This window comes from Ipomoea triloba, chromosome 2 (assembly GCF_003576645.1).
Source record: "Ipomoea triloba cultivar NCNSP0323 chromosome 2, ASM357664v1".
In the NCBI taxonomy this organism is placed as follows: Eukaryota; Viridiplantae; Streptophyta; class Magnoliopsida; order Solanales; family Convolvulaceae; genus Ipomoea; species Ipomoea triloba.
This window is the reverse complement of record NC_044917.1, coordinates 1,373,327-1,392,970: the sequence shown is the minus strand read 5'-3', so window position 1 is coordinate 1,392,970 and position 19,644 is coordinate 1,373,327. Positions and strand designations below refer to the sequence as shown.

Genomic DNA, 19,644 nt, shown 5'->3' with positions numbered 1-19,644 from the left:
AATTATCCAACATACTGAAACACAAAGAGTTAATACTATTTTCTCCGATGCTTGAAGCAACGACTCTCTATATTGGAGAGTCATTTCGTACCACTAAACCATACGGTCATTAACTATAATTAAGAGATTAAATGTGTCATTTTTCCCCCTATATAAGTATTAGTGAGAGATTGCATATAACGACAATCGAGTCCTAACAACTGTGGTGTAGAAGTTTTATCTTATTGTGGGAGTGGTTCTTTTTTGACATCAGACACTGGTCAATCACTGCGGTTTAACGCTTCCATAATTTCAGTTGGACCAGAATGTGATGTCTTGGGAGTGAGAAATTTCGTCTTTTGCACCTAAGGGATAAGTGGGAGGAGAAAATGGTAATATACCGAAATAGTGATTAACAGAGTTAAACGTAACGGAACGGAAGGCACAACTTTGTTTTTTCCCGACTTGTCTGAACTTTGTGAAAAGATAAAGAGGAATCCAAAAATTGATTACATTAATACTGGTTTTGTTTGTATAAAAAGGCCTCTCCGGCCTCTTAGTTCTACCATCAAAGAAGCAAAACTCTTTCATTTTCTCATATCTCCCCCCTCCGTTATTTCCGTTTCTTCTTTTCTTTCTCCCTTTTCTTTGCATTGCCTCTTTCTTCCTTTTTGTTCCGCCATTGCTCCTTTCTTCCTCTCACTCTGAGGTAAAGAAATTACACAACCCATTGCCTGATTTCTTCACTCTTTTAGCAGCTCTGCTGCTCGTTGTGTCTGTGATCATGGAGATTTTGACTTCTCTTGTCCATCTCCTGAAACTTGCATCTTTTAATTTTACTGCTGTTAAAATTTTGCTGCTAGAAATTATCTGTAATATGGCTATGATCACCCTCTAAGCTACTCAAAATCGGATTTTGATTAACGTTTTGGTGACTGTCGGCTAGATTTGACGGGGAATCCATAGTGAAATTCTTACATATGATTGCTAGCTTGCTTGCTTGCATGTGTGTGCCATGTAAAATACTACACGTTTCAAATTCCATTTTTAAGGTTTACGCAATTTCTAGTGGGAAATCTGGGTTATTCGACATGGATCTTTATATATATATATATTCTCACGCTTTTGTTTTGACCTTTTTGTAGCCTCTCTTAGTTGCTCTTCCGTTGTCCAGTGAGCTACATAAAGTCTTGTTCTTTTTCTGGATAGAGATATTGGTGCTCTGTTTATTTATTTATTTATTTTTAATTTTCCTGTGCACTAACGTTGTCTGTCATCCGTTGAAATGCTTTTCCTTTTAAACCAAACACCTCGTAAAGCTCTTGTCTTTTGTGAGGAATTGATGTGGACTAATTCACGTTCTTCACGCTAAGCCCTGATTTTGCGGTGGGGTTCTTTTTTGTTCATAGCTAACTGTTCTTGGATTCTTATGAACTGTGTATTAGAATAGTACTTTGCAATAATTTTGATCCTTAGGCTGTTAGACTTGGTAATTACACGACTTTAGTAAAAGAGGCCTATTGGCCTCTTGGTTTGAGCGGGTCACACTTACCTATAGATTGGTTTCCCTCCTGGTGGTCCTTTGTCCGCTAGGGTAGGGTAGGGATGGTTTTACTCCGTGCACACCTTTGAGCAGTGACTGCATGTTCATTTCGTCACTCAAAAGATAATGATCATTATTAGTAATTATGCTAATATGAGAGGTTGTGGGTTCGAGCCTTGGTGGAGGCGATACTGATTCTTTGTGCTTCAATAGGTTGAGAACATAGCTATGAGCAGAGTGTACTAAAAAAAATGCTAAGAAGTTTAAAAGAGAGGGCTAATCATAGTTAGTTGCTTTTAGACTTTAAATTTGTGGTTTAGGCAGGGGCAGTTGTTACTATTTTATGATGTGAGGATTCTTGGTTGTCACGCATGGTTTTTCTTTTAGCCTGTAGTTATAGGTTGAGTGATAAGATCTAATAAATGTGATCATGTTTGGTAGTTGTGTTAGAGATGTAGCACTGTGTTATATTAGGTTGCTAGATTTGAAATTTTGGTGATCCTAGTATTCTAGATTGCTCAGGGGGTTGGTTGGTATCTGTCTAGTTCAGTCTCTTGTTTAGGTTGTCTTTTTTGGATAAACCAAGCATGTATTCCTCTTACTTATTACACTGTTGTTTGTCTTGCAGCTGAGGCTCTGCGTTTGATCATTGACTGCCATGGCTGAACGTGTTCTGACTCGTGTTCACAGCCTCCGGGAGCGCCTGGATGCCACGCTGACTGCCCACCGCAATGAGATTCTGCTGTTTATGTCGAAGTAAGATTCTGTTGTCTTGAATAAGCTGTTAATGATGTATAGGTGTTTAAGGAGTAGTGGAATGTATGGATCAGGTTGTGAGTGGTGGCTTAATGCTTTGTTTGCACTTGTTTTCGATATTTCAGAATCGAAAGCCATGGGAAAGGAATCCTCAAGCCACACCAGCTCCTCGCAGAGTTTGAAGCAATCTGCAAAGAGGACCAAGAGAAGCTCAACGATCACGCCTTTCAGCAAGTCTTGAAATCCACACAGGTAACTTTGCAGTTACTGTTCTTCCTAGAATTCTCGATAGAATCTATGTATAGTTCTCTGTTTGACCGTATAGTATATAGAATCTAAATGTGTAGTCTCACTATCAGTATCCGTTTATCAGCTTTTAGCTTTTAGTTTAATTGAAACGAAGCACGTGCTTCAACTTCAATTTGCGTTTGGGTATAAGTGTTATAAGTGTTAATTTTTGATTTGCAATCACTAGGAAGCAATAGTTCTGCCACCATGGGTTGCGCTTGCTATCCGTCTGAGGCCCGGTGTCTGGGAATACGTGAGAGTGAATGTCCATGCTTTAGCTGTCGAGGAGCTCACTGTCCCCGAGTATCTGCAGTTCAAAGAAGAGCTGGTCGATGGACCGTAAGTTCTGGTTCTAGAGCTGTTAATTGCATCTTCCTTTGATTTATACGTTGTTATTTGTACTGAGTAGTGTCGTGTCTTTGATCCAGTGCCAACGGTAACTTCGTTCTTGAATTGGATTTTGAGCCGTTTACTGCATCCTTTCCCAAGCCAACCCTTACCAAGTCCATTGGAAATGGAGTGGAGTTCCTCAACAGGCACCTATCCGCTAAGATGTTCCATGACAAAGAGAGCTTAACCCCGCTCCTTGATTTTCTACGAGTTCACCAATACAAGGGCAAGGTAAAGCTTCATTTTCCATGATCCGTGTGCTTTGTATTGAGCATAATATATACAATATGTGTATATATGTAATACAAGTGTGTAGTCTCACTATCATCTTAGATTATCAGATTAGATTTTTATATGAGATGGAACACATCTTTCAGTTCTTTGTTTCTCTCGGATTTCTTTAATTGCCTGGTAATATTTAGGTGATTGAGAAGCTTGATCTGGTGTATGGTTTTCTTTTGTAGACGATGATGCTTAATGATAGAATTCAGAACTTGAACACTCTCCAAAGTGTCCTGAGGAAGGCGGAGGAGTATCTAACGACCCTCCTTCCCGAAACCCCGTATGCTGATTTCGAACACAAGTTCCAAGAGATCGGATTAGAGCGGGGTTGGGGTGACACCGCTGAGCATGTGCTGGAAATGATCTGCATGATGCTTGACCTCCTTGAGGCTCCTGATTCGTGTACTCTCGAGAAATTCCTCGGGAGAATTCCTATGGTTTTCAATGTTGTTATTCTTTCTCCCCATGGTTACTTTGCCCAGGAAAATGTTTTGGGTTATCCCGACACTGGTGGTCAGGTGTGTTATTTGTTCTTCGACTCTCGACCTTATCTAGTTCAAGGTTAATGCCACAAATCCACAATTACTCACTTTTCGCTTTCCTACAATTGTCAGGTGGTTTATATTTTGGATCAAGTCCCCGCCTTGGAGCGTGAGATGCTTAAGCGTATCAAAGAACAAGGACTTGATGTCAAGCCACGAATCCTAATTGTTAGTACTATACTGATCTAATTGACGGTTTCTGAAATCTGTCTTCATTTCTCAATCTCACACTCTATCTCGGCTTTATTTTCAGATAACCAGGCTGCTGCCAGATGCGGTTGGAACCACTTGTGGTCAGCGGCTTGAGAAGGTCTATGGAGCAGAGCACTCGCACATTTTGCGTGTTCCCTTCAGGACTGATAAGGGCATGGTCCGGAAATGGATCTCCCGTTTTGAAGTCTGGCCGTACATGGAGACTTTCATCGAGGATGTTGCGACAGAAATTACTGCTGAGCTGCAGGCCAAGCCAGATCTGATAATTGGAAACTACAGCGAGGGTAACCTTGCTGCCTCGTTACTGGCTCACAAGTTGGGCGTAACACAGGTCTGTATGCTATTCCTTTTGAACTTCTCTCGTCGGGTTTAATACTCGGGAATGATTAAAGTTTATGTCGTGGTTTCTATCTGTTACAGTGCACCATTGCTCATGCGTTGGAGAAGACAAAGTATCCGGATTCAGACATTTACTGGAAGAAGTTTGACGAGAAATATCACTTCTCGTCCCAGTTCACAGCTGATCTTATTGCTATGAACCATACCGATTTCATCATCACCAGCACCTTCCAAGAAATAGCTGGAAGGTATTCCCGCCTTCCTTAGTTAGCTATAGCTGAACCCGTAACACTTATTTTCATGCTTCCAATATGATTAATGCTTGTTGCTTTCGTACTTTCAGCAAGGACACTGTTGGACAGTATGAGAGCCATATGGCCTTCACAATGCCCGGGCTGTACAGAGTTGTTCATGGCATTGATGTGTTCGACCCCAAATTCAACATCGTGTCACCAGGGGCCGATATGAACCTATACTTCCCGTACTCGGAGAAAGAAAAGAGACTAACATCACTTCACCCCGAAATCGAGGACTTGCTATACAGTGATGTTGAGAATGAGGAGCATCTGTAAGTTCATATTCGTTTACGGCCACTAGGAATAGGAAATTTCATTGCGGTTTTAACTAAGCTTGGACTGATTGGTGCACTGTAACATTCACAGATGTGTGTTAAAAGATAGGAGCAAGCCCATCTTATTCACCATGGCGAGGTTGGACCGTGTGAAGAACTTAACGGGACTTGTTGAATTCTACGCCAAGAGCCCGAAGCTTAGGGAGCTGGTGAATCTTGTCGTGGTCGGGGGTGACAGGAGGAAGGAATCCAAGGATATTGAAGAGCAAGCTGAGATGAAGAAGATGTACGAACTCATAAAGACGTACAATTTGAATGGGCAGTTCAGGTGGATCTCGTCCCAGATGAACCGTGTGAGGAATGGTGAGCTCTACAGGTACATCTGTGACACCAAGGGAGCATTCGTGCAACCCGCTTTCTATGAGGCCTTCGGCTTGACTGTGGTCGAGGCCATGACCTGTGGTCTGCCCACTTTTGCCACTAACCATGGCGGTCCAGCTGAGATCATCGTTCACGGAAAGTCTGGCTTCCACATTGATCCATACCATGGCGAGCAGGCAGCTGAGCTCCTCGTCGACTTCTTCGAGAAGTGCAAGAAGGATCCCTCTCACTGGGAAACCATCTCAGCAGGCGGCCTGAAACGTATCCAGGAGAAGTAAGAACCTATATCACGACACCAACATAGACGATGAGAGATGTACTCTGTTTTAACTAGAAGTCTAAACTGATAATCGCCCTCGTGTAGGTACACATGGCAAATCTACTCGGACAGGTTGTTGACTCTGGCGGGTGTTTATGGCTTCTGGAAATACGTCTCCAAGCTAGACCGCCTTGAGATCCGTCGCTATCTTGAAATGTTTTATGCACTCAAGTACCGCAAGTTGGTGAGTTCTTCTTCATTCTCGCATCCTTTAGCTCTTTGGTACTATACACAAATAGCTAACCTGCATTGTTCTCCAGGCGGAAGCCGTTCCTTTGGCCGTCGAGTAAACGAAGGCGGCGTGGCGTTGGGGTGACCGAGTTATATGACAATCCCGGCGGCTGTTTGGCCGGAATAAAAACCTTCATAGATTGTGACAATTGGAAGAGGATTCTGTTTTGGTCTTTTGTTGGTCACCCTCTAGTTGTCATATTTGTTGAGTAGCAATAGCAGCGAGTGATTGTTGTTTGCTTTTTAGTTGCCTTTACATTCTGCATCACAGTTCAGAGGGGAGAGGATTTGGAAATTCTGCGGAATTTTGTAATAAAAATTTTCAACCTTCTAATGTAATCCAAATATTTTCTTCCTGTGCTCCTAGTCTGGAAATCCAATCTTCCATTTTCGATTATTATCCACGATGAGTAAGAAAATGTGATTTTTTTTAAAAATCATTTTAAGTAGTAAAAATGTTAATTACTATGAATTATAAAACTATATAAGTAGTAAAAATAAAATTATTATTAACTTTTATTTATTTTTTAAACAAACTTTTATTTATAATAATTGAAATTTTTATTATTTAGTTTACTTTTTTTTTTTCTTGAAAATTATCAGTCTTATACAATGTGCCTTTTACTTGGGTTATAACGTGCACACAAATTATATATTTTTTTTCTTGAAAATTATTAGTCTTATACAATGTGCCTTTTACTTGGGTTATAATGTGCACACAAATTATATCGTGAACCACCATGCACATTTTATACTAGAAATTATATCCATACAATTAACATGGGTTTTCAGTTAACAAATTAGATACATTCAATTTTCAGATTATGTACATAATATATTAATTATATATACATAATCTGAAGTAAGGTCCAATAATATGTGCATATATAAATAATTCTGATACTTTTCAATCTCTTAATATCAAGAAAGTGTTTAGTTCAAATTATATCTATAATTAGTCAATAAATTATAATTTAATTATATTTCTGTCGTGGTCGTATCAGTGCTCATATGCACAGTTATATCAACGGGAAAGAATTTCCCCATCTATATACACTTTGAAACTACAAAATTTGGCCACATCAAGGTGAAGTGAATTTCCAGAGGCAGTTTACAGGAATCACTAACCTCACATAACTGAATTGCCTGTTTTCCTTTGCATGTTGCTTCTGTCTAAACTGAAGGCGAAGGCGTAGGAAGCAGAGGTCAAAGAAACAGCACTCGTGGCAGGAGATCGAACAACAGATCGAGTTGGTTGAGTCTTCCTGAAAAAAAGAGCTGGAATCCTGCAGTTATTGTGCAGGACATATTTGGCACAAAGGGGAGGCGCTATCCAAATGTGCATTGCATCTTTGCACACATGCTTTGGTGCGAATTAGTATCGGTATGTTTATTCCCTGATGGTCCTACACAAATTTTTCTTATGAAGTTGGATTGGATAGACAACTGCTGCCAACAACAATGCAAAGGCAAGACCAATTGCGCCACTAAAAGGATGAGAAGAGTATGGTCCAGTAAACCATGGTGGAAACTTAGACTCAAACCTCAAAAAGCCTCCCGTCTTCAAGAAAAAACTAGAAGCCAATATCCCTGCACGTAGCCCGATAGGAAGGGAGAGGCTACCCCGGTTTCTTTTCCGAACACCAGAAAGAGCTAGTGATAGTATCCATAGGCCAGGCACTGCCCATAGTGACCTGGAATATCATTAAGAGGAAGGTCAAGGTCATGATTGACTTAACAAAATCTTTCAGTCAAATTCTGTTCCTGAAATAATCCATTTAGGTTGAGCTTTTTTATGCTATGTTATAATTCTACTCTGCTAAATTAATAATATATTTTTCTTGAATAAATTTTCTTAATGAAGCAAATACAGATTTATATAAGCAGAGGAGTCAAATTTGGTAAACACCCAACAAAAATTTTCTGTTTTAAGACTCACATTTTCTTTAGAATAGGATTGGAATGTGAACTGAAAAAACAGCACGTTAAATCCATCTAGATGTTTATATATGCAACACATAAGGTGCTAGGATGATCATCACGTGAGAAGTTATGTCAGATGATTAGAGAAATATACCTTTGCAATAAAGAAAACGCAAGTCCTGAAATGATTATTCCTCGATTGTATCCAAGGTCAGGAGCAATTTCATCAGGCAACCATGATCTGAAAAGCAATTCCTCAACAATTGCAATCCCTGTTGCGGTTGCTAGTCCTTGAACAGCTAGTACAACCATCTGACTAAACAGTTTCAACCATGCTAGAGCAGCTGAAGATGATGAAGTGAAAGTGATAGGAAAGTGGAGATGGACACAGCCAAGTAGGGAGTTTACTGAATAAATCAGTAAAACAAGAATGATTCCTCCAATCAAACCCTTTATAAAATCCTGAACCTGCAAGCAAGGCAGTTGACATCTAAGCAAGGTAAGTCAAATTGTTTCCTAGAGTCCTGTGTGCCAATTTCTTGAACCTGCCAGGACTAATTAGAGATCCACTGAAATAAGTGTTTCCTTAGTAAGACTCATTCACATTGACAAAGTCTGAAATATATGAAATGCTTAATAGCAAGATTCCGCACCTTTGATAGTGAAGTCAAATCCAGCCCATATTGTTCAAGTGGATTTTCATACCCACGAATTCTTTTTCCCCATAAAGTAACTAGTAGCAAAACGGAGATATAGAGGCCAACAATGCAAACCAGCTCAGCAACTTTGGATGGTTGATGTGTGGTCCAACTCTGCACAAGTGTTGGCAGCAAAGGTACAGCAACAGGTGACCATAAAACCAGCACCATACAGATAAATGCAAGAATCCTGTAGCCAGGTCAAAGAAAGAACTTTCAGTGAAATTGGGACTACATTCTTGCCAATTTCAGGGATACATGAGACCTAAACTTAACAGTTAGGAAAGGAGTTTACCTCTGGAACAAAGGGCGTTCAGCAATGCGCAGAAATGAAATGAGCTTATCGGTTAAACTCATAGCACCACGCAATCCACCCCAAAGCAATGCAAATTTTCCAACAAACCTTAAAATTCCACCTCTTTGTCCTAACTCTGCCAGCATTGCCACCAACCTATGCATTAAACAAAATTAATAAAATGCTCCTTAAGAAAAAGGATTAGGGTGAAAGAAGATAAGTATAGAGCAAATTATTAGAGAATATAAAACCTTTCTTGATCCACATGACCATCTTTTGTGGGTACCACAGGACTAGCAATAGACATTGCTTTCTCAGCAAGACTTGTAACTATGTTATCCTGTGTTTTATCCACATCCTCAAGCTTGTGAGTCTCCGTGCTTGCATCTTCTTTTCCATTGTGGGGATTGGACAAATTTCCAGTCCCATTTTCCTTTAAGCACATAGGTACTATATATTAAGCATTTATAGAGAAGGGACAATAAATACATACTAGGAAAATAATCAGAGCAAGAGTCTTTTATTGCCTAATTAACTAACTAGAAGTCTATAACCTATTACTTATTCAGTCCATAAACAATATGCCTTTAGGTCGGCTATTGGGGGGAAAAAGAGAGAATATTTAAAACAATCCCCGATCCTCCAAACAACTTAGCAACCTTTCCTCTTCTAGAAATTCAAAGACCATGGCTTTGACCAGGATATTGTTTTTCCTTAGTACTACAACATCAGTAGCTGAATGGGTGTTCCTAATTGGATATTGTAGAAAACTGATGTTTCAGACCAGAAAAAATGCAGAAAACTGATGTTCAGAACTGAAAGAAAAGTTTCTGATTTATATTTCTGATCTATACAAAGATTACAAGATGTTTCTACTCTCTACACTCTATTATTTCAGATATACACACTAATATATATACACACAAGAGACATAATAAAACTACACTGCTCTAGGTAGACACTACACTGCACTGCTCAAGAAGTCTGCCCAAGAAGTCAAAGATGTGGACTGCCCAAGGCAGACTGCCCAAGGCAGATATATTTAATATTTCAACAGATATACAAAGCAAAATTTATGGGTAATATGCCATTGCTTTGCAAGAGTATAGTCTGCAAAGAATTGCAAGTATGCACCAATTGCTGCAGATACTCTGAAGCAGGTGACAGCCCCATAGATGTGAATAACAGGCAAGATGCTTCTAAGGTCATTCTAGAGTAATATGATAGAGATTAGTGCCCTTAAAATTAAATTTTACCTGATGATGGAGAAGAAATGCAGATGCTCCTAAGGCTGCAGTAACAGCTCCAACCATAATGGATTTGCTTGAATCTCCTGAATCATCTCTACTCTCAGTGTTGGATTTGTTCAAATTTCTGGATTCTACTCTTCTCTCAGTCTTGAGATCAGAACTCTCCAGCTCATATTTCTGATTAGTATTCTGAGAAAGTACGTCATCAGATCCCTTTTCACTTTTAGTTATTTGATCAAGGATCATTTCATTGCTTTTGCCATTGTTTTCAACTGCAGATACATCAAAGGATTTTCTTAGTGCAGCCAAGCTAGAGCCAACAATAACCCCAACAGGCAATACTCTCCTCAAATAACTGGTATTCTGAACTGCAGAGGATATAGCTTTTACTACATGCTCCCCATGAAGGTTGCCAACTTTCTCTGAATCCGTGTCCTCAAGTTTTGTAACTGATGTCAGCCTGTCATCTAACCCTACACCTCGAGAAACAGCATTTGCAATGTGTTCTAGATCTCTGGCAAGTTCAGGCTCCATTTCCTCCATGTCAGCTGAACTTAGCCTTCGACCAACTTCAACTTTCAAAGTGTCCAATATAATACTTCGGATAATGTGAGAAGGCTCTTCTAATTTTTCATTACCAATTTCAACATTTCCATTAGATTTTTCTATCATCTCCCGCTGCTTCTCAGAATCTAAAATTACATAATATGGTTCAATATCTATATCCTTTGATTTTGGTTGTGAATGCCCACCTTCGTGAGATGCAACCACTTCATCAGAATCAACATCATTTTCTGTCTGCTCTAATAGCTTCCATTGACCATCCTCTGGGAAGTAGTCAAGAAACAAAGCCGTTGTGGTATCTAAATCTAGTGAATTGGTCCTTCTGGCTTTAGAAACTAGGTAATTTACTTTGTGAAGTGGGTCTCCATGTAAATCTTTTATAACATACATTGGAACATTATGAGAAACAGTATTTAAGTACTGAGCAGAATCCTCGGCAGAAAGTTTTCCATTGACAAAGTTTTGCTTATTTCCTTCATTCCTTTCTGCAGAGTGCTTTGTATCTGCACTACTATCACCAAAACTCACATGCACCTCTTTAGATTTCTCCTCCGTGTGTGATTGGTTATTTAAAGGAATAGCATCTGAAGGTGGTGTCTCAGCATACTCATTTTTCTCCTCAGGATCTTCCAACTCACGGTTGTATTTGTCATTAATTTTATTTTCATCATTTTTTCCCTCCTCTAGCTGAGTAATCATATCCTCCAGAACATGAAATACACTATTAACTGCCACCTGGGTCGAATCATCTATCGAAGTAAAGGCATCTAATGCTTGAGAAACACTAAAGCCTGGTGTATTTGTTATACTTTGGTTTGAATTTGTTTGCATGCTTTTTTCTTCTCTCTTTATGTTATCACTGCCCTCTTTTTCCATCACTTGGGTCTCTGAGGGAGATGCAGGAGATGTTGATTTGTCCTCTGCCTGTGTGTTTGACATTGTCTTATTTTTATCACCAGAAGAATCAGCAACATTTTCTTCTTTTGAATGATTATAACTCTCTTCTTTCAAGTCCATCTGATTCTTTCCACCATCTAGCTGCATTTTGTATTTCTCAGAGTCCATATTCTCAATGGCACTCGCCCCTTCAGAAAAGTTTGAACTCTCTGGTTCTGCTCCTGCTTTTGATTCATTTTCCTTGGTACCAGAATCCAGAACAGTTTTACCCCCAGAATGATCTGCATTTTCATTATTGTCTACCAAATCAGTCATTTCCTCCTTTTCCATAGAAGAAGAGCTGTTCATTGGTTGAGACTGACCAGTATCATCTGATTTTTGCAAATTCTCTGAAGCCTGCCATTCTGATTCTAGTTCCTCAAGGCGATTGTCTGCACTAGATACACCCTTGTTTGAACTATTTTGCAAATTGCCAGCCTTCACCCCATCTGAAGAATGTAAAGATTCATTTTCAACTTCTGCACTAGAACCTCCTCTAACCTTTTCTTGGACAGCTGATTTTGACCTTGATGTTACATAAGGAATGGATCCAAGAGCCAGGAGTCCATCTAGTTTCAAGTTAGAACCTTGATTATGAACAATTTCAGAAACTGCTGTGGTAAGCTTCCCACGAACATCTTCAGGTACAGCACCTTGCAAAGCATTTATCAATGTCTCTCCTTGACCAACAGCAGTCAGGACCTGCGCATGAATGCAAAAAATCAAAGGACTGTTCAATACAATCATACAATTGTAATATGACTAATGTTGAAGACATTTTCAGTGACATAATGAAGCTCAATTTAGGGGGAAGCGAACAATACAAATTACCATGAGGTTAGAATTGATGGATAGGCTTTACCTTCTTCTTTTGTTCTTCTTTAAGTGTGTCAGGCATAGTCACATCAAGCATGTTCATAACCACCTGTGCAGCTTGTAGCACTTGGCCTCTATCACCATCATTATGATTCACGACTTCCTCTTCTCCTGACTTTGCATCACTGCAATCACCATGCACGAATGTGCCCTTATGCTCATGTAGTAATCTTTGGCTAGCTGCAGTGTTGCTTTTCTCAAATGTCTCTTTGGAAGGACCTAGGCCATGCACATCTAAAGAATCTAAATTTGGAAGATTTAAAAGCTTTTTTACTCCAGCATTTCCATCAGATGGTCTCATCAACAGTGCAGTAACACTTGAGGGATTAATTGTAACATCAACATCTTGCAAAAGAGGATGGCGACCCTTTAAAAGTCCAAGCTCCACAGCAGTGAGCCACTGCCACACAAGATTTTCAATTACAGAATTTATTTATTATGAAAAATTAAATCAATGCATGGTTGGGCACATAAATTTTCAATCTTTTACCTCAATGGTAAGATTCTGGCACCAAGATATAGTTGATCTACTAGTCATGGTTTCTGTAAATGGCAAGCGAGAGCAGAGAAGCAGGCTTGTAAATGGATTTTGAGCTATCGAACTTTGTGGAACAGAGTACAATGGAACAGACCTATCATTGTTCTGGCAAATCAAACAAACCAAAGTTGTCAAACACAATGTTTTGCTGGATATTATTTGGATGACCAAAATTTCACCAAGACGAGGTCTGCAAAAGACAGTAGTACCTGAATAAAGAGAAGAGGGATCTTTACTCTTCCAACCACATCTCTTGTACTAGATTTTGCGTAGAAATCCTCAATGGCATTAAATCCATATGATACCATTGATATTTCTCTCTCAAAATCCCGAATAGATGTTGATACAAGAGCCTTATCAACATTAAAACCTTTTGCACGCCCTTGAAATAGTTCCTGAATGCAGTAGATATGAACCTTATAATTAGCCAATACAGGAATGCAAGATAATCTATATCACACATGATGAACTTGACGGGTTTTATTTTATTTTGGAAAAAATTTAAACCTTTCAAGTCAAATAATTACCTTGTTAGATTGCAGAATATCAACCAAGCCACTGGTTAGCTTCTGGTCAAAGTAGGGAGATGCTCTTCTAGTAGCCTCTTCTAGGTCAAAAGGGTTGTCAATGCATGTAGCAGCTACCAGTGGCGTTTCTTCTCCAGCTTCAGCCAGGTACTTTGTCAACATGTTTGCACCATAACCCCAGCCAATACCCATTAATGATGACCATGGCCTTCTTTTGTTGATAAATTTTATGGCTGTGGAGATATCATCGCTGTCAGCAGCTGTAAATAACCTACATAAACAAAGTTATTAACATGTCCTACTATCAGCTTATTGCAAGAGGTATGCTAGGGACCTAGTCTTAGAAGTGTTGTCACTCTACCAGATTTCCACACAAATCTGTTCTAAGCATCAAAATCAAGAGGAAATTTTTGAGAAGTCAATGCAGCATGCTAAAAATTTTACTCTGCAAGTTATAGACACAGGGTTTGGCATTTCATGCAACATGCTGTAGAAGAAAGAAATTGGATATGGATTGACAAAACTAAAGTTAAATTCTAATATCTGCAATCAAGATTTACTTTTTAAGTCGGAATTTAAGGTTACAAAGAGCCAGTATTACTTATATAAGAATCCTGATCTCTTGTAATCCAGACATAGTCATGATTGAAATATTAAAGCACCAAATTATCATGACTGTCACAATAGCCAACAAAATCCATAAATAGCTAAAATATATAAGCATAGCATGTGATAACATGATCAAATGATTAATGATAAGAACAGTAGGGATATCAAGGAATAATGACCTTGCTGTTGTCAATGGGGAACCAGCGCAACCCCTAGGGTTCATAACAACTGGAAAACACCCTCTCCTCAAACAGTCACAGACGAACCCCCTAATATCTTCGTCCATGCTTCCCTCGACGGTTCCGGGAACAATCAAGAAGGTGGTGTCCAATCCACGCTCTTCCTCCAAGTCCAAATTCGCCGGCCAGTCCAATGACACTACTCCTCCATCCTCCATGCTTACGCACAACCTTTGGTACACCAATTTCTCGTCAAAATTCTCCTCGCTCTTCCTTACCTGAATTCTACCGCTATTGATCCTCACCAAATGTCTTTCCTCTTTCACCAGACTCTCACTTACGTTCTCCAGCAACTCACTCCCGGGGACCGCAATAGAAGGACACCGCAGCATCACGAACCGGTTAAACGGCGTCGGACTGGTGAACAGCACCCACTCCCCAATCTCCGACACCGAACCCTCCCGCAGAGCTCCACGAATCCCCGAATCGCCCCGCGAGAGGTAGAGAGCGGCTCCGGAGGCGAAACCGAGGGCGGGAGCTATCAAATCGAGCGAATTCACGGACGGGAAGTGAGCGATCAAGTTCTGGAATAGAGACTCGAAGGGGGAAGGTGAAGCGAATAAGTTGCTCCGGACGGTGAAGCGGCGTCGCCTCCATCCGCGGCGGTCTTCGAATTTCCGGTTCCTGCATCGCCGGAACGGAATTAAGGCCAGCTGAGAGCTAGGCAAGGTGAAGCTCATTTACTTATGACTGTGCATAAAGTACGGAAAACGGTTATAATTCAGCTGAGAGTTTGGCGGTGGAGACTGAGAGAGAGTGAACGGCGGAGAAGTTCTAAATCCGGAAAGCGGTGATGGTTAGCTGCTGAGTAGGAGAAGGCGGTGGGGCACGGTGGCGTTTACGCTTACGGTTGAAATTGAAAATGGTGGGTCCCAGTAACGTGGCTGAAAGTGAACCGGTTTTCTTGCGGTTAAAGGAAGCTCAACGGTCCAGGTTTCGCGCCATAGCTGAGGCCAAATTTTACTGTCCAAGGTCCAAAGCGTTTTTCTTTTTTTTTTTTTAATGGAAAGAAATGACACTTATTTTCTCTAATTAATTCTATTTTACGATGTTTTTAGTTTTATTTTATATATGTTGCTCGTTATAAATATTATAGTTAAACATAACTACCGTTATTTTTTTACTTAAAGAAACGACATAATATTTTGTGGACCATAATCCACTGTATAACAATTGATAGCCGAGTGACTGGGCTATTCTGCCCAAATACTTCAATACCTGTTCAACATTCATGGAGATTCGGTTGGGCTTATGGGCTACAATTCGGCCCATAGGTTACTTTGGGCTCGGCCTCTATTTCTCACCTCCAAAATTTGTCATCATCTTAATTCTTAAATCCAAGTTCTCAGGATGTGCAAAGTGCAAACTGCTAATTCTGTTATTCTGTTTATTGAATTTATGGCCAAATTAATTTTTCCATATAAGAGGGATGTGAATTCCTAACCTCTGATCTCTTAAGGATAAAAGTGCATGACTACTTACGTCAACCAAATTATAATTAGTTATAAAGGTGTAATTGAGTTGAGCCGAATACGCAAAGTTCAAAATTCAACTCAAATTTAAAAATCAAAACTTGAGCCACTAAAGCTCAACTTAATTTGAATATGCTCAAAAAAAAATTACAAAATTGTAATAATGAGTATTTTTACGTTCAAATATTATAACAAAACATAATATTAAAATTTAAAATTATAATTATCTTGTAAATATATTAGTCAAATTTGACATATCACATTTGAGTCATATTAGATAATTAGGTGCCGACATGTTTATTTTCTTCCCATACAGATATATATCGAATTTTAATTAACTCTAATTAAATTAGATTATTATATGATGAGATGATCAACGAATCACCATTAAAGGGCTTTTATGTAAATCACTCTGTTCAGTCGGTTATAACAAATTATAACCACCTTCAACTCCTTTCCTGTGTATAAAAGCAGTTTACTTTTCTGTTGCTGTAATCAGATTTTCTAATCAATGAAACTTCCAGCTTCTCTTGCTTTCCTCTCTCTCCATGTTTCCTTCTTCACAACATACTGAATTCCTCTAAGCTCTCAACATGGTATCAGAGCGTCGAAGCTATGCAGCCGCTGTCGTATCGGGAAATGATTCTGGAGATGAAGACGCAGCGACACAAGAAACGGCGACGAGAACTCCAGTCGCTCGTCCTAGTTCGAATACGGATGAATTTGAAGATCCTCTGTATGTTCATATCACAGAGAATCCAAACCTAATTTTGGTTTCACCGCCCCTAAATGAGTACAACTATGCCTCCTGGAGTAGATCTATGCAGATGGCCCTGGAGGTGAAGAATAAGTATGGCATGGTTGACGGAACAGTTCTGGATCCAGGCCAGTCCAGTCCGAAATACGCGATGTGGAAGAGGTGTAACTCTATGGTATGTTCATGGATTCTGAAGTCGATCAGCCCAACGATTGCGGATAGCATCATGTACTTCCGAAATGCAGCTGTTATGTGGAAAATGCTCAGAAAAAGGTACTCTCAAGCTGATCCTCATAGAATTGCAGAACTTCAGAATGAAATTTTCAAAAGTACACAAGGCAATATGACTGTTAATGAATATTTTACAAAATGCAATGCCTTATGGGAACAATTGAATGCAATGAGGCTTATACCTATGTGTGAGTGTGTGCCTAGTTGCTCCTGTAGTCTTATGGATAAAATCCAAAAGGAAAGAGAGGATGATCAAATCATCAGGTTCCTAGAAGGGTTGAATGAGGAGTTTGAAACTGTGAAATCTGGTGTATTGGTCATGGATCCTATTCCAGATATGGAAAAGGTGTTCAATATGACCTTGAAACTTGAAAGAAAGATTAAGGGATCTATGAGCCAAAAGACTACTGAAATCAGTCAGTCAAATGCTGTCCAAAATAATCAATCACAACCTACAAATGAACAGAACATTGTGGCATTCTCTGCATCAAACAATAAGAAAAGGTTCAATAGTAATGGGAAAACAGTACCAAAATGTACCTACTGTGGGATGATGGGGCACACTGTTGATAAATGCTATAAGAAGCATGGATACCCCCCTGGTTGGGTAGCAGGGTATAAGACAAAGAACAGACAAAATGGAGATACACAGCAGGCTCCTAGTGGTTCCATAAATCAGGTTGGTGATATAGGCTTGTCTGCTGATCAGTTTCAGAGACTTTTGCTGGCTTTTCAGAATTAGAACCAAGGAGGCCAGTCTTCAAATAATGCTGCAGTCACCTTGGCCAATTCTGGAATGAGGACTGATTTCAAAAATACTTTAGAAGACTCCAAAGAAGGCAGGTTCATCTCTAACTATCATGTTAATGCTATATTGAATTTTCCTACTACTTGGATATTAGACTCAGGGGCATCTGACCATATCACTTGCTCTCTAAAGTATTTTGAGAATTGTCATAAGGTTCATGGAGTCTTTGTAAAGCTACCAAATGGGGAAACAATAGCTGTCTCACACATAGGGAATATCAGACTGTGCATGAACATATTGTTGACAGATGTGTTGTATATTCCATGCTTTACCTTCAATATCATATCTGCAAGTAAATTGACTAAGCAATCAGATTGCACTATAACTGTGAGAGCTGATTCTTGCATCATTCAGGGTCCTCTTGGGATAATGGATGGTTTTGCTAAAGAAAGGGATGGTCTATACTTGATCAGTGAGCCTCCTACTGCTGCTGGAAAGGATCCTAGTTGTGCTAGTGTTCCTAATACACATTGTAATGCCATATCATTAGAATTGTGGCACAATAGACTAGGGCATTATCCCATGAATAAAATACATTCTTTGGTTGGAATAAAATTCAAACATGATTGCAAAAGTTCTGAATTTGTCTGTGATATATGCCATCTTGCTAAACACAAAAAGAATGCATTTCCTATAAGTGTTTCTAGAGCTGCTAAATGTTTTGATTTGATACACATGGATGTTTGGGGCCCTTTTACTGTTGCTTCTCAACAAGGAGAACACTACTTTTTAACTATTGTGGATGATCACAGTAGGTTCACTTGGCTACACTTGATGAGAAATAAATCAGAAGTTAAGATCAAGTTTCAGAATTTTTATCACTATGTGCTCACACAGTTTTCAGCAAAAATCAAAATAGTAAGGACAGATAATGGCACTGAGTTTATGATGAATGCATTCTTTGATGAAAAAGGAATAGTTCACCAAAAATCATGTGTGCATACACCCCAACAGAATGGAGTTGCATAAAGAAAACACCAACATATCCTAAATGTGGCTAGGGCTTTAAGATTTCAGTCTGGCTTGCCTATAAACTTTTGGGGACATTGTGTTTTGCATTCTTCTTATCTTATAAACAGGCTGCCCACTGCTGTGCTAGATGGAAATAGTCCCTACCAACTGTTGTTCAAAAGGAGCATAGACTACAATCATCTAAGGTCTTTTGGTTGTCTATGCTTTGGAGCCACTGCATCACAAGGAAGGAACAAAATGCAAGCAAGGGCCAGAAAATGCATCTTTCTAGGATTTCCTGCCAATGTAAAGGGCTATCTACTGTATGATATGGCTAACAAATCTTGTTTCATTTCAAGAGATGTTCATTTCTATGAGCAAACATACCCATTCAAAAAGGAAATCCTAGACAGCAAAAATGACACACGTGGTAATATGAAGTTTAATCCTGTATTACCTCTAGTGCCCATTGATGCTGAAGCAGATATTCCAACACTACAAGTCACAGATGAGCAAGCCAGTCCAGGCAACATGTCATTTAATATTGAGAATGGGAGAAGTCCCATACACACTGACATTGCTCATGAACCTGTTATGGAAAACAATGATGATGCAGGGAACAGTCCACATATTGTTGAACCTATCCTGGAAAACAGTGGTGACACAGAGAATGCCCTAACAGCATAAGGAGTCAGTCAGATTCAGCCCAGGAAATCAGAAAGAATAAGGAAATTACCTGCCAAGTTAAATGACTACTATTACCAGTCTATGATGAAGAGCAGTCCAGGTATTAAGACATCTCCACACTCCATTGACAAGTTTATATCATATACACACTTGTCTCCTAGTCACAAGATATGTGCTTCCTCTATTGCATCAACCTGTGAACCACAATCATACAATGAAGCAGTCAAACATGAGTCATGGAGAAAGGCTATGAATGCTGAAATAGAAGCTTTGATTGAGAATAAGACATGGGTGCTAACAGACCTACCTACAGGAAAATCCCCAATTGGTTGCAAGTGGGTATACAAAGTTAAACACAAAGCAGATGGTTCTATAGAAAGGTATAAGGCTAGATTGGTTGCAAAAGGGTACACCCAACAGTTGGGAGTTGATTACATTAAGACATTCTC

General features: G+C 39.5%; 2 protein-coding genes across 5 annotated transcripts; one reads left to right on the top strand and one right to left on the bottom strand.

Moving 5' to 3' along the window:
• Positions 1–539: 539 nt before the first annotated feature.
• On the top strand, positions 540–6,198 carry LOC116009826 (sucrose synthase-like). 3 transcript variants are annotated; one of them, XM_031248965.1, is made up of 13 exons: positions 540–688; positions 2,151–2,278; positions 2,404–2,530; positions 2,754–2,905; positions 2,995–3,187; positions 3,421–3,756; positions 3,853–3,948; positions 4,034–4,324; positions 4,414–4,580; positions 4,676–4,900; positions 4,995–5,558; positions 5,649–5,787; positions 5,864–6,198. In XM_031248965.1, the coding sequence occupies exons 2-13, from the start codon at positions 2,181–2,183 to the stop codon at positions 5,891–5,893; spliced, it is 2,418 nt and encodes an 805-aa protein (XP_031104825.1). In that variant the 5' UTR covers positions 540–688; positions 2,151–2,180; the 3' UTR covers positions 5,894–6,198. The 3 variants fall into 3 exon arrangements, with proteins under 3 accessions (XP_031104825.1, XP_031104826.1, XP_031104827.1); XM_031248966.1 differs by lacking the exon at positions 540–688 and adding an exon at positions 1,954–2,066; XM_031248967.1 differs by lacking the exon at positions 540–688 and adding an exon at positions 2,025–2,047.
• Positions 6,199–6,755: 557 nt separating this feature from the next.
• LOC116006079 lies at positions 6,756–15,262 on the bottom strand. Of its 2 annotated transcripts, none has more exons than XM_031246349.1 (11): positions 14,230–15,262; positions 13,442–13,712; positions 13,124–13,309; positions 12,867–13,019; positions 12,363–12,776; positions 10,007–12,202; positions 9,002–9,183; positions 8,751–8,906; positions 8,411–8,645; positions 7,912–8,225; positions 6,756–7,528 (listed from the first exon to the last, which is right to left on the bottom strand). In XM_031246349.1, the coding sequence occupies exons 1-11, from the start codon at positions 14,967–14,969 to the stop codon at positions 7,225–7,227; spliced, it is 5,151 nt and encodes a 1,716-aa protein (XP_031102209.1). In that variant the 5' UTR covers positions 14,970–15,262; the 3' UTR covers positions 6,756–7,224. The 2 variants fall into 2 exon arrangements, with proteins under 2 accessions (XP_031102209.1, XP_031102217.1); XM_031246357.1 differs by having other exon boundaries at positions 13,442–13,701; positions 14,230–14,362.
• Between the last annotated feature and the right edge of the window lie 4,382 nt (positions 15,263–19,644).

Bases quoted from the DNA above. Each gene is read 5' to 3' on its own strand.
- LOC116006079 (XM_031246349.1), bottom strand. From the start codon at position 14,969: ATGAGCTTCACCTTGCCTAGCTCTCAGCTGGCCTTAATTCCGTTCCGG. The intron at 13,020-13,123 runs GTACTACTGTCT...TTGATTTGCCAG, and splicing joins TCCCTCTTCTCTTTATTCAG to AACAATGATAGGTCTGTTCC. The intron at 8,907-9,001 runs GTTTTATATTCT...TTTAATGCATAG, and splicing joins GGTCATGTGGATCAAGAAAG to GTTGGTGGCAATGCTGGCAG.
- LOC116009826 (XM_031248965.1), top strand. From the start codon at position 2,181: ATGGCTGAACGTGTTCTGACTCGTGTTCACAGCCTCCGGGAGCGCCTG. The intron at 2,906-2,994 runs GTAAGTTCTGGT...TCTTTGATCCAG, and splicing joins GAAGAGCTGGTCGATGGACC to TGCCAACGGTAACTTCGTTC. The intron at 5,559-5,648 runs GTAAGAACCTAT...GCCCTCGTGTAG, and splicing joins CTGAAACGTATCCAGGAGAA to GTACACATGGCAAATCTACT.